Source organism: Muntiacus reevesi, chromosome 2, assembly GCF_963930625.1.
Source record: "Muntiacus reevesi chromosome 2, mMunRee1.1, whole genome shotgun sequence".
Taxonomy (NCBI): Eukaryota; Metazoa; Chordata; class Mammalia; order Artiodactyla; family Cervidae; genus Muntiacus; species Muntiacus reevesi.
In genome coordinates this window covers 76,232,261-76,244,987 of record NC_089250.1, presented here as the reverse complement: position 1 = coordinate 76,244,987, position 12,727 = coordinate 76,232,261, and the positions used below count along the sequence as shown (strand labels likewise).

At 60.3% G+C, this 12,727-nt stretch overlaps 1 protein-coding gene across 3 annotated transcripts in view; it reads left to right on the top strand.

Moving 5' to 3' along the window:
• RIPOR3 (RIPOR family member 3) overlaps nt 1-12,727 on the top strand; it is a 72,981-nt gene that overhangs the window by 50,061 nt on the left and 10,193 nt on the right. The window contains exons 3-13 of one of the 3 annotated variants that reach the window (XM_065922172.1): nt 2,212-2,343; nt 3,886-3,964; nt 6,573-6,596; nt 6,899-6,955; nt 7,530-7,679; nt 7,837-7,900; nt 8,227-8,270; nt 8,451-8,576; nt 8,647-8,792; nt 10,245-10,374; nt 11,841-12,413. In XM_065922172.1, coding sequence (XP_065778244.1) covers nt 2,212-2,343; nt 3,886-3,964; nt 6,573-6,596; nt 6,899-6,955; nt 7,530-7,679; nt 7,837-7,900; nt 8,227-8,270; nt 8,451-8,576; nt 8,647-8,792; nt 10,245-10,374; nt 11,841-12,413 — 1,525 coding nt within the window. Of the gene's footprint in view, nt 1-2,196; nt 2,344-3,885; nt 3,965-6,572; nt 6,597-6,898; nt 6,956-7,529; nt 7,680-7,836; nt 7,901-8,226; nt 8,271-8,450; nt 8,577-8,646; nt 8,793-10,244; nt 10,375-11,840; nt 12,414-12,727 lie in introns of all 3 variants that reach the window. The other 2 variants (XM_065922171.1, XM_065922170.1) reach the window with 2 other exon arrangements.

Below are 12,727 nucleotides of genomic sequence, written 5' to 3'. Positions count from 1 at the left end.
CTCTGTCCTGCTGGCCTCCTGGCTGCTCTCCAGACCCCAAGCCCTCACCCCCTTCCCTGCAGACCTTGAGCCTCTAAGGTTAGGACTCTGGCCCCTTGGCTCCCATCGAGGTGCCTGGCTCAGAGAAAGCCCCACTCTGTGAGTGTCTGAATGAATGAATGAGCCTGTGACCTGGCTGTGAAACCCTGAAAAGGCAGCCGACTGGGAAGGGTGTCCAGAGAGACCTGAAGCTTGGTTTCTCTCAGGAGGAGGGCTCCGAGCAAAGCAGAAAGGGAGGACTCCTGAGAAAGTTGTCCTCTGGTGGTGGACCAGCACCCTGGTTAGCACTTGGGGACATGTTAGAAACGTGGATCCCTAGGCTCCACCCAGACCTGTCAGAGCAGAACCTTCAGGGGAGGGTGGTGGTCGCGGGAGAGCAAATCCGAGTCTCACAAATCATCGTGGTTCTGGGAACCTGAGGGAGTCCTGCATCCTGCCCCCAGCTGGGTAGTTGAGATCCCAGGCTGAGAACCTGCGTACACGTGGGTTGAGGTCCCATCTCTGGGGGGACGTGGTCTGGGGCAAATCACCCACCTGAGCCTCAGTCTCCCTGTCTGGCAGGGGTTAATACCTGCCCCTTAGGGTGGTTGTGCAAGTCGATATTTATACAAAGCCTTTAGCAAGTGCCCGGCGACATCGGATGCTCAGCAGATGTCTTCTGCTGCATCTTATCACTCAGCTCCCTGGGCCGCCGCGGGGATGGTGCTGGTGGGCCCAGCGGCCCAGTAGCTGCGGCTGGGGTTTCGTTGCTCCACTCTGTGGAACTCTCAGTTGCCACCGTTACCGTCTTTGAAGCGGGAACTTTGCTAGGACCTGACACTCTCCTCCGCACACCCGTTCTGGGGTCCCCAAGGCAGGCAGGGCCCCTGTGTCTGGCACCTTCCAGCATCTTCCCGCCTCTGCTTCAGTCAAGCCTTGCCCTGGAGGTCCACTGCCCCATCACACACGACTCCACTGGCTCACCTCTCCACCCTGGTCAGTCTGTCGGCTCACCCTTCTTGGGGGGCGGGTACCTTTGTTCCTGCTCTTCCTTCAAGGTCCAGCCAAGAGCCTCAGGATCGCCCTCGACATGTGGCATTTCCCTTGTTCAGTTTAGTTCAGTGTTTACTGAGCACTTACTGTCTTCCAGGCTGTGTTACAGGGAAGGATACAGATAGGATACGATTACCTTAACAGTAATGGACATTTATTAAGCACCTACTAAGTGACCCCACTCTGTCAAACCTTTGACTTGGTACCTGGGAGAATTCTTAGCATTACCCTCTGATTCAGGTTCTGCTCTATTTCCCATTTTACAGATGAAGAAAAACTGAGGCTTGGGTAGTATAGTAGTGTAGAAGTGAAGTTGCTTTGACAGAGAAACCTCCAAAAATATAGAGTTTTAGATGAGACCAGTTACTCCTCCCTCTTTCTCATACGAGCGCAGAGGCAGTGGATGGTCTGCTGCACGGGCGGCCTGTTCCTCTCTTGTTGCTCAGCCGTCCCCTGAGCGGGGCCCAGTGCTCGTGGCTGGAGCTTGGTGCTCAGTGGGCCGAGAAAGACGAGGAAGGGGGGAGAAGTTCTCTTTCAGGGGAGTGGAATGTGTTGACTGATCCAGGCTTGGGACAGGGGTTTGCTCAGAACGCCTATGGATGTATGTGTGTGCGTGCGCGTGCGTGCATGCGGCGATTTGTCAGTCTACAAGTCGCCAAACTACGTGAATAAAGAGCAGGCTGGGGAGACGCCCCAGAGGAGAACTGAGGCGCTGTTAACAGAGGGACGGGGGATGGAGGCTGGGCCGCCAAAGCCAGCAGGCGCCCAGCCCGGGGACGCCCCCGGACCGTGGCTTGGCCTTCGTGTTGCTTCGCCTGCACAGAGCTTGCTCAAGAGCGCAGACAGACAGACAGCGTTGGCATTCGGGCCACTTGGTTGTATTGCTCACTCACTCTAAGCTAATTTCTCATATCAGGTTAGTGTCACTGTTCTTTTCATCTTCGAATTCAAGCGCTCATTTTGCAGTGAGGAAGCTGAGGCCCAGGGAGCCTTGCAGCCTTCTTGAGACCATGCAGCTTGGGGGGCAGTGAAGCGGGCTCAGCTAGGTCCCCTGACCGCCTGGGGCTCTGGCACCGTTCCCCAAGGGCCTGTCCCCCGCCCTGATCCCCCCATCCCTTCTCACAGAAAGTCCATCCACAGGAACTCAGTGAGGTCCCGGACGCCCGTGAAATCCTCCAAGACGTACGGCACGCTGCGGAAGGGGTGCGTCTGCTCGGACCCCAAGCCCCAGCAAGTGAAGAAGATCTTCGAAGCGCTGAAGAGGGGGCTCAAGTAAGGAGGCCGCAGGCCGCCTGTCACATCCTTCAGCCTCGTCTGCTAGCTCCTCTCTGCCTCTCCCTGGGCATCGGGGGTGGGTCTTGTCTGTGTGCGACCACAGAGCGAGCTCCTGGTTATCCGTTTAGTCAACAAGCATGTCCGCGTGCGGTCACCTGCTCGGCCCCTTCCGTGGCTGCTGGGATGAGGGAATAATGGCTAGGGCGCCCCGTTCTCATGGAGAACGCCCACGGGGGGCAGGGGGGATGGCCATAGAGGGGTAATGGGGTCAACACCGTAACTTCCATGCACCCGGAGGGCAGTGACAAGCGGAGGTCGTGGAGAGGCCGCACCTGGAGGGCCTGTCACACAGGGGGGTCCAGAGGCCATCCTGGGGACGTCCTGGCCATTTCTGAGCAGCAGCCGTGGTGCTGGCCCCTGGGGGACAAGCATCCCGGGGAGAGGGCAAGCACGTGCAAAGGCCCTGTGGTAGGAGCTGGCAGAGGAGCTGTAGGTCAGGGAGGCTGGGCTTGAGTGAAGGAGAGAACGACTGATTGACTGAGCAGAGGCCGGGACAGGAGGAGTCAGTCACTTATTCCCCATATTTTTATTGGAGGTTTGTCAAGTGCCAGCTGCAGAGTTCAGTGCAGTTCAGTTCAGCTGCTCAGTCGTGTCCGACTCTTTGCAGCCCCATGAACCACAGCACACCAGGCCTCCCTGTCCATCACCAGCTCCTGGAGTCCACCCAAACTCATGTCCATTAAGTCGGTGATACCATCCAACCATCTCATCCTCTGTCGTCCCCTTCGCCTCCCGCCTTCAGTCTTTCCCAGCATCAGGGTCTTTTCAAATGAGCCAGTTCTCCACATCAGGTGGTCAAAGAATTGGAGCTTCAGTTTCAGCATCAGTCCTTCCAGTGAATGTTCAGGACTGATTTCCTCTAGGATGGACTGGGTGGATCTCCTTGCAGTCCAAGGGACTCTCAAGAGTGTCTTTGGCTGCAAAACACAATGTGAAAAGTCTCCTCGGGCCCATGGCTTTTTCTGTGTTTTCCAGAATAGGGGTTCGTTAAGCCCCTTTCTGGTCCCGGCCGTCCAGACAGCAGGACAGCCCGCCTTTGTCTGTGAGGGAGGCGTGCCCACACCCCCCCCAGCTCCCATGGCTGGGGGAGGATCTTGGCCTCTGGAAGCCATCGCCTGGTTTCAGACCTGGGTTCAGACTCTTCTGTGCCTTGTGAACCCTGTACTGGGTGGTTTCAGAGTCAGTTTGCCCATCTCTAAAATGGGTGTATTAGCAGCAGCTCCCTCCTGTTGGCAGGGCTGTTTGGGGAGTTCCAACTCAGTGCTGGGCACGCACTGTGTGGGATGCAGAGGCAGAGTGGGTGGGGGCCGGGCTCTCAGCTGGGGGCCAGCTCTGCCCTTGACCCTTGAACCCGCTGAGCACCCCGCTTCTCCCCAGGCCAGTGGCCGTGGCTGCCTGCTCCCCGGAACACCGCGCCCCCGCCCATTTCTTTCCTTCCTCTTCTCCTTCCCAAGCTCCTCTCCCTCGTTCTCCCCACAGGGAGCATCTGTGCGCCCAGCAGGCCGAGCTGGATTACCTGACGGGACGTCACAAGGACACGCGCAGGAATTCCAGGCTGGTGAGGACCCTCCCCAGCCCTTCCCGGCCGAGCGGCCTGGTGCGAATCAGCCCCTGCTGCACCCCCTGGCCTGCCTCGTGGGTGTGAACCTGTCTCGGGAACGCAGAGGCCGACAGAGTGGACTTTATTTTTAATGAATGAACCTCCCTTGGACCCTGATGGATTAAACCACACAGGCTGGTGGGGAGCTCCCCCCGACACCCCCACCCCTCACACTGCAGCAGTTCACACACCTTAGGGTCACCTCCAGCCCCCCTTTAGTTCTGGAAGCAGCTCAGAGGTAGATGGGCGTACAGGGGGATGGATGCATTACCTGGCCCTGTTCTGTAGGTCTTGGCCATCACAGTCCCCCTACAGGCAGGCTGGCTCATGTCATGGCAGGGAACTGGATCAGCCATCGAGTCCCGGGTGTGTTGCAGAGGCCCGGATGCCGTCCTGCATCAGCCCCGCGAGTTCCCGCAACGTCCTGTGGCTCTGCAGCCTTGCCCCCGTCGGGGCGCCTCTGAGGCTGCCCCACGGCTTGTTCAGCCCAAGATTCACCTGCTCTGGGCTTTTACCATGCCCTTAGCAGAGCCGGATTTAGAAAACAGAAAAACAAAAACTCCAGAAAAGCCCAATACCAAAAAAACAAACCCAAAAAAATACGATGTGCAGTTAAATTTGATTTTCAGATAAATAACAAATCATTTTTCAGTGTAAGTATGTCCCCTGCCATCTTCAGGACATAGTTACACTAAAAAGGAAACTTTATCCATCATTCAATGGAAATTTAAATGTAACTGGCTGTCTTGTCATTTATCTGCTGGCACGTTCAGGACCCCCCTGCGGGGGGCCCTGCGTCTCTCCAGCGCTCAGGTTCTTTATGGTCTTGGGGAGCCCCTCTTGGCCCCCTCATCTCTATCTGGCTGCTATTAAGGACAGGAGACCCCTCTGTCCTCGACAGGAGTAGACTTCTGCAAGCAGAGACCAGGAGGCCTTGTTGCCTGTGACTTTCTCTGGCTTATTATAGCGTCACTCCTGTGAAGCACCAAACCACAGAACAGCCGCCAGCTTGACGGAGGGACTGCAAGCGTGGTGGCGGGGTGGGGATGAGTCTACCAAATTGTGTCCCCCACCTCTGTATCCTGGCCCCAGCAGAGAAGACCTCGAGGGTCAGCAGAGTGGGAGACGCAGGGCCACTCCACCTCACCAGGGGGCCGGCCACTGGGGGAACGGAAGGCGGGCAGGCTCCATCATGCCTTGTCTTGGGGGGTGAGGGTGGGTCAGCGCAGAGGCAGAAGGAAGTGGTGCCAAGATCCCACCCCAGCTCCCGGCCTTCTGAGCGCTTGCCACATCTCCCTCTCCCGTGGCTGCGGCTGGCTCAGCTACCTCTGTCTCTCCCTTCTAGAAGTAACTCTAAGGGAGGCGAGGCGTATGTAGAGGTCTGTATGTGTAGCTGCTCCCATTTCATAGGTGGGTACATGGAGGCCACAAAGGTGCCGCCCCGAGGGATGAAGCACGTGGGGTCCGGTTCCCAGTCTCCGAGGAATCGCTGTACAGTTCCTCTTCTTCCCAAAGCCTTGGGAACTTCCCCATTTCTTAATTTCTTACATAGGGTTTTCATTTCATAATCCCACACATACGATGTCACATAGATGCATACCTAGGAAAACATGCCCCCTTTGAGGGGTGGTTAATCCATCTTTTCCCTCTTGCTTGACCGACCCCCCTGCCCGATCTTCTCGTCCCGTCCTGTTTAACCCTTGAGGATCATCTAGTATTTATCTTTCCATATTTTCCTCCCTTGTCACCTTACTGAAAGTACGCAGACTGTGGATATATAGAGGGCTCTGGTGAAGTCACAACTCACAGACTCACCCCTGTCTTACTTCTTTGCATTGGTGGTCACCAACTTTGTGGAAATTCATCCAGGCTCAGATACAGTGACCCTAACCCATGCAGGCAAAGCAGGGCCTGCTTTGGAAATAAATTTTACGTGAACACAGGCACACCCATCATGGGCACCCTGTTTGTGGCTGCTTTTCACACTCCAAAGGCAGAAACCGTGTGGCCGGCAAAACCCGCAATATTTACTCTCTGGCCCTTTGCACAAAGACTCCCTCGCCCTGACAATAGATTCATTTCACTGGCTGCACCATGGCCCCTGGCGGGGATGGCCCAGTCTGGATCTGCAGTTTCCTTCCATCTGCACTCCTGGCGGCTGCTGGCTGCCTCTCCCTAGTCTCTGATCGTGGTTGAAGTCGCCCCTTAAATAATCAAGTCGCAGTGGTTCCCCTCTTGTTGAGTTTGCACTGTCCTTTTCGTAGCAGCGCTGTGGGGCAGGTGCGATGGCGTCTCCTCTGTCAAAAGGAGATGGAGGCTCAGAGAGTAGAGAAGCTTGTCTGTGACACACGGCTGGCACACGGAGTCAGGCCTTCAGCCACCTCCCTCAACGCCCATGCGTTCGCTCCTTCTTCCTGCCTGGCCTGGACCGCAGCTTGCTGACTGCAGGCCTTGGAGGACCGAGTGGCCGCTGGCTTTTTGTCCTCTGAGCTTGGGCGCCCCTGGGATGGAGGCTCACGGTCTCAGAGGAACGCCGGAGCCCTGACACCTCTCCCCCCACCCACAGGCTTTCTATTACGACCTGGACAAGGTGAGGGAAACTTCTGTCCGCATGGGGTAAGCAAGGCGGGCCGCGGCTGGGCCTGGCTGGATGGGAATAACGTCTCCGTGGGCCTTCTGTCCTCCTGGCCATCCTGTGGGAGGAATACTTGGGTTTCCTCCCCACTTGACAGATGGGGAACTGAGGCGCGGCGATGAGCCTTCCTCAGGGAGGGCGAGGGGCTGGCCTGACTTCGAGCCCAGCTCTGTGTCAGGACCTGCAGGGGGGTGGCAGGGGCTTGGGGTCGGGCGAGGCCCAGGCTCCTTTTAAAGCATCTTCTCTTCTTCTGGGAGAAGCAAACACGCTCAGTGGAGAGGCACATTCGGAAGATGGAGTTTCAGATCAGCAAGGTCAGCCTGGTTTCGGGGGCGCCTCTCGGCTTGAGGGGGGACCTCTGCGGGGTCAGTGCAGGAAGGCTCTCTGGGCGCCAGGTGGTTGCAGAAAGCCAAGGCGGTGCAGGGACCGCCGGGACTGAGCCCAGAGGTGGGGATCAGGGGGGTGGGGTTAGAGGCCTGGGAGTGTTGAGTCCAACCACCCGACTGTACGGATGGGGCTGTAGAGGCCCAGAGAGGGACACGAACGGGCTCAGGGTCACCCAGCTAGGCCCTCAAGCTTTATATGGGCAGACCCCTCCATGAACTCGTTCTGCTCCGCGGGAACCCCGCGGGTGGATGGAACATCACATACCCACCTTCCCTGTTTGACCAAAGAAAACCGCATCCACGCATCCAGCTCACTAGTTTTATCGTACCCGAGCTGTGCGCCAGGCGCTGCCGGGTGCTGGCGATGCGGAGTGGATGGGACCCACGTGGTCACTGCCTCCAGGGCGCACGTTCGCCGGGGGTGGGGCCAGCCGACTTGGGGGTGTGGCCTCCCGAGGTGATGGAGTCGGGGAGACAATTCCGGGATGCGTGCGCCCCGCAGGTGGACGAGCTCTACGAGGGCTACTGCATCCAGTGCCGCCTGCGCGACGGCGCCTCCAACATGCAGCGGGCCTTCTCCCGGTGCCCGCCCAGCCGCGCCTCCCGAGACAGCCTGCAGGAGCTGGGCCGCAGCCTGCAGGAGTGCACCGAGGTGGGTGGCGGAGGGCCGGTTTGGGGGCCCCCTGGGCCCTGAGGCAGCCTCTCTCTCTGCCCCCGGGGATGGGGGGGGGTGGTGGTCTCTGTCTGGCAGGCTCCTTGCATCCCCGTGGTCCATCCCGGGGCAGGCACTGAGCCTCCTTCTCTGGCAGGACATGTGGCTCATTGAGGGGGCCCTGGAGGTTCACCTGGGCGAGTTCCACGTCAGGATGAAAGGTAACAGGACAGGGCTTGGGGCGGGGGGGCAGCTGGGTGGAGCCTCCGACCTTCTCCGGGACCCTGTGCTGAGGATGGGGGAGTGATGGTCAGAACCCCAGGGTTTCCTCTTCTGTGACTTGTGACCTCGGCAAGTCCTATCCACTCTCTGAGTTGAAAGTGAGGGCCCAGGTCTGCCCCTTGTCATCGTGATGGCTTAGCTCACTGCCCGCCCCCCTGAAGCTGATGACCCCCACTTGTAGTGGGGGGCTCCCCCCGTGAGGGCCTGTGACCCATGGGGTAGGGACGGTGGACCGCGGAGAGATGAGCCCGTCTCTGTGTTGCAGGCTTGGTGGGCTACGCACGTCTTTGTCCTGGAGACCAGTACGAGGTACGCCCACCCTCTGGGATCGGCCCTCAGGGCTCCCCGTCAGGCCTTTGGGAGTGGGGCTTTCTGGGAACCAGGGTCTCCGCTGGGTTCCTGCCCCCCCCCCCCCAAGTTGGCAGGGAGGGCCCCCAGGCGGTGGCAAGGGGCGCGGCTGACCGCTCCTGTCTCGGGCTTGGCGCACAGGTGCTCCTGCGTCTGGGCCGCCAGCGCTGGAAGCTGCGGGGCCGCATCGAGTCGGACGACAGCCAGACCTGGGACGAGGAGGAGAAGGCCTTCATTCCTACCCTGCACGAGAACTTCGAGATCAAGGTGGGTGGGGCCCAGGGCAGGGGCTGGTGGGGGCGCGGGCACCCTCACCCACCACTCCGCCCTCCCCCAGGTGACCGAGCTGCGCGGCCTGAGCTCGCTGGCGGTGGGGGCGGTGACCTGTGACATCACCGACTTCTTCACCACCCGGCCGCAGGTCATCGTGGTGGACATCACAGAGCTGGGCACCATCAAGCTGCAGCTGGAGGTGCTGTGGAAGTGAGTGCGGGCGGCCACTCCCCCGCTGCCCCTCCCGGGGGGCTGGGTGGAGTGGGGTGAGGAGGAGGGGGTGGGGGCAGGGGGTCAGCCTCAAACACGGGCCCCCCCCCCCGCCCCCCACAGACGACCGCGGAGAGGCCTCTCCGGCTTCCCCTGGTAGCGTGACCTCACCCCAGCATCCACCCTGGGCAGCCCCGCCCTCGGCTGCCCCCCAAGACAGGCAGGGGCCCAGACCCCTTTCTGCAGCCCTGTCCATGCTGCGGCCTGCCCCCCGCCCCCCACGAGTTTAAATTCTCTTTTTTCCCCTCATTTTTGAATTAGTGGCTGTTAAAGACTGGGGCGGCCAGGACCCTTTATGGCAGCCCCCTGGGCTGGGTTCCCAGGAGAAACCCACCTCCGCCTTCCTACACCCACCATCTCCTTACCTGCTGGCCCCGGCCCCCACCAGGCCCAGGGCTGAGCGGTCACCCTGCGGTCCCCTGGGCTCGCGGGAACCACCCCTGCCTAGGGTGGGGCTTTCCACTGAGCAGCCCATCCTGGTGGTTTCCACAGGTTTTGGTTTTTGGTAGCAGAGGCCTTTTATTTCCCCCAAATGAAACCTTGCGTTTTGAGGAAACTCCCTTCTCCTGATTCCCCAGGCCAGGTGCTGCGGGAGCAGCGGGCAGACACACACTTCCCCTACTCTGGTGCCCGTGCTGACCACTGGGGCCAGTCTGTCCTTTCTCCCTGGGCATGAACTGGGTGGACGGGGCTAAGGCTTCCTTCCTTCGTTTGTCTAGTGAGGGTGAGCACACCGCTCAAGCGGTCAGGGCAGGGGGTGGCCCTGCAGCGCCCTGCAGCCCCAGGTCGGGAAGGTCCAAGGACCTGGGTGTCCCACTGGTCCGTAGCTGCCCTGGGCAGGCAGGGGGGCGTCCAGGCAGGGCCCCTGGGCCGCAGGCCCTTGTGGCTGGGCTGGGCTCCAGACACTGTGAGCTGGGCCAGCGTGCAGATGCTGCAGACAGCGTGCAGGTGTCCACGAGGCAGGGAGGGCCGACCCAGCCCTGGCTGCGCCAAGGACAGGCAAGGGCCTGGCTGGAACGTCGCTTCCCGTGCTCCCCCTGCGGGTCTGCAGCCCCCCCAGGACTGTGACGGGAGCCCCCTGACCCGGGGGGAACCTGCGGGGGGCAGTGACGTGGTTTACCCAGAAGACGGCAGCTCTGAGTGTCCGCCGCTGCTCTGCTGAGCTTCTCGAAGGGCCTCCAATCAAAGGGGCCGATCGGTGCCCCTCCCCATTTGGCTAAGGAGCCTCGGGGCAGTGGATATCTGAGACGTTTCCAGGAGTCTTCAGAACGGGGACCTGGGGTCCCTCCACTGTGCCTGTCCCCCCAGGCCTCTGTCTCTAGTCCCCTGGTCCTGTCTGCGGTCCGATGGCCTCCGGCCATCGATGACAGCCTGGCCTCTGCTCCCCTCCAGCCCATTTGATACCGAGAGCTCCCTGGTGTCACCCAGCCCCCCGGGGAAGTTCTCCATAGGCAGCAGGAAAGGCTCCTTGTACAACTGGACACCCCCAAACACCCCCAGCTTCCGGGAGAGATACTATCTGGTGAGTGAGCCTCACTGGGGGGATGTGGTGGGCAGGCTGGGATTGGGGTGGGGGAGGGGGGCGACTCCCCAGGGGTCAGCAGGTGGTCAGCGTGGGCACCTCCAGGGGCAGCAAGCTTTGGGTTCAGCCTCCCTTGTTTGGGGGTGTTTTGGGGTACCTTTTCTTTTTCACTGCCTGCCCTCTGTTCTGTGGCCTCTGGACTCGGTTCTGGGCTTGATTGGGGTGGGGTTCTCCAGATGGTTCTACCACCCCGGCCACGGCCTTAGCCTCCGGTTTGTTTTGCACTTTGGAACGTGTTTCCAGTAGGTAATAGCTGGACTCCGTGTGCAGTGAGACACCTCTTTCCTGTGACCTCCAGGGGCCTGGGTCCCCTCCTTAGCGCCCCACTCTTCTCACCTTCCTCCATGGTCCTCCAGAGAGGCTCTGGGCCATCTGAGAGCAGACGCATCCTCTCTGGCCTGTCCCTCGGCAGCCCTTGCCCTGGTGACGCCTTGGGACCTTCTCTGACATGTTGGCACCGTGCGGCATCCGGCATTTGGCTAAAACCACACTTTACTTAACACGGTCCTGGGGTTCAGTTTTTGCTGTTACCAACAAGCGGGCAGTAAAGAACCTGGTACCCAGATCACCCTCTGTGTGGAGATGCCCCAGGGAGGGTCCAGGGATGCGGGACAAAAACAAGGACTTTCTGTCAAGCCCAGAGGGGGGCTGATGCGGAGCAGGACCACCCTGCCGCCCTCCTCTGGGCCTTAGGTGGGGACGGCAGCTTTAGATCAGCCAGGCAGCTATGCATTCGAAGGAAGCTTGGTTGTCTGGCCGGGGTGGTCCCAGCGTACTTTGGCTACAAAGTCATCTACGGTCAAGAGCAAGGACTCTGAAGCCAGATGGCCTGGGCTCCAGGTTGTATCTGTGCCTTTCATCTGCTGTGTGACCTTGAGCAAGTCACTCAACCTCTCTGGACTTCATTTCTGTATCGGAGAAATGAAACTAACAGCACCGCCCCGACGGGGCTTTGTGAGGGTTAAATAAATGAGGAGTGCTTACTAGAACGCCTGACAATAGCAGGCGGTGCTGCAGGAACGTCAGCCGTTGGTCTGGTTGATGAGGGAAAGGATGCAGCAGCGGGGGTCAGAGTCCGCGTCAGCTGGCCGGGATTAAACTGCTCACACATCCATCCTTGCGTGCACCTCGCTTCTCTGAGGGCAGAAGAGCACCACCCTCGGGGAGGCGTGGTGAGGGTTCACTGCGGCTGATTCGGGGGCTGGGGCCGGAAAGGAGTGAGTGAGCGGGGTACGAGAGGTGCCAGGCTCTCACTGGCGCTTCCGAGTGCCAGGCGCCTGGGGGGACGCCCGTCTTCCCGAGGCTGTGGGTCCACAGAGCAGACGTCTGGGAGGACGCCCTCGGGGGTCTCACTCTGATCCCCAGGGCGGCTGCTGAGGCCGACCTGTCTGTCTGTCTGTCTCCAGTCTGTCCTGCAGCCGCGGGCACAGCAGGCCTTGCTGCTGGACAGGCCAAGGGCCCCCTCCGTCCTCAGCTGCCTGTCCGACGGCGACCTTCAGGGCCCTGGCCTGAGGAGCCGCAGTCAGGAGCTGCCCGAGATGGACTCCTTCAGCTCCGAGGACCCCCGAGACATGGAGACCAGCACGTCGGCATCCACCTCGGACGTGGGCGTCCTGCCCTCGGCCATGGGCCCCAACACCTCCATCGAAGAGGAGGCCCAAGAGGACCCCCCGCCCCTGGGCCTCCTGCCGGACATGCTGCACTTGGCGGAGGGCTCGTTCGTGGAGCAGCCGGGCTGGAGAGACTTGGGGGTGGGAACCCCCGACCTGTCACGGGGCTCCCCTTTCCACAACCACGCGCTCCCGGGGAGCCAGGAGGGCCCTGATGAAGGAGACCCCGAGGACACGGTGGGTGGGCCTGGGCTGCCCCTCGAGAGGCCTCTGCAGGAGGTCCTGGACTTGTTGAGGTCCATGGACCCTGCGCCGCCGCAGCTCCGGGAGCTGGAGTACCAGGTCCTCACCTTCAGGGACCGGCTGAAGGTATGCTCTTTGCGGGGGCACGCCCTGCTTGCTGATGGTGCCGTGACTGGCAGTGGGACAGGGAGCCTGGGATGTTGGGGAAAAACTTAAATGAACTTTTGGCCAGCCCAGCACTTATTTTTGGTAACTTTGCTGTTGGAAACAGCCCCCGAGGGCTGGGCTGAGATGCTGGTCAGTGTTCCTGATGCATCTTGTGGAGGAACTCTGTGTGTTGGATAAGCCTTGTTCAGCCTTGACCTTGAGTTCAGTGTTGATGAGTCAGTGATATGTCTGTATTAAACGAGATGCCTTTAAGCAGACACAGGCGTCCCAGG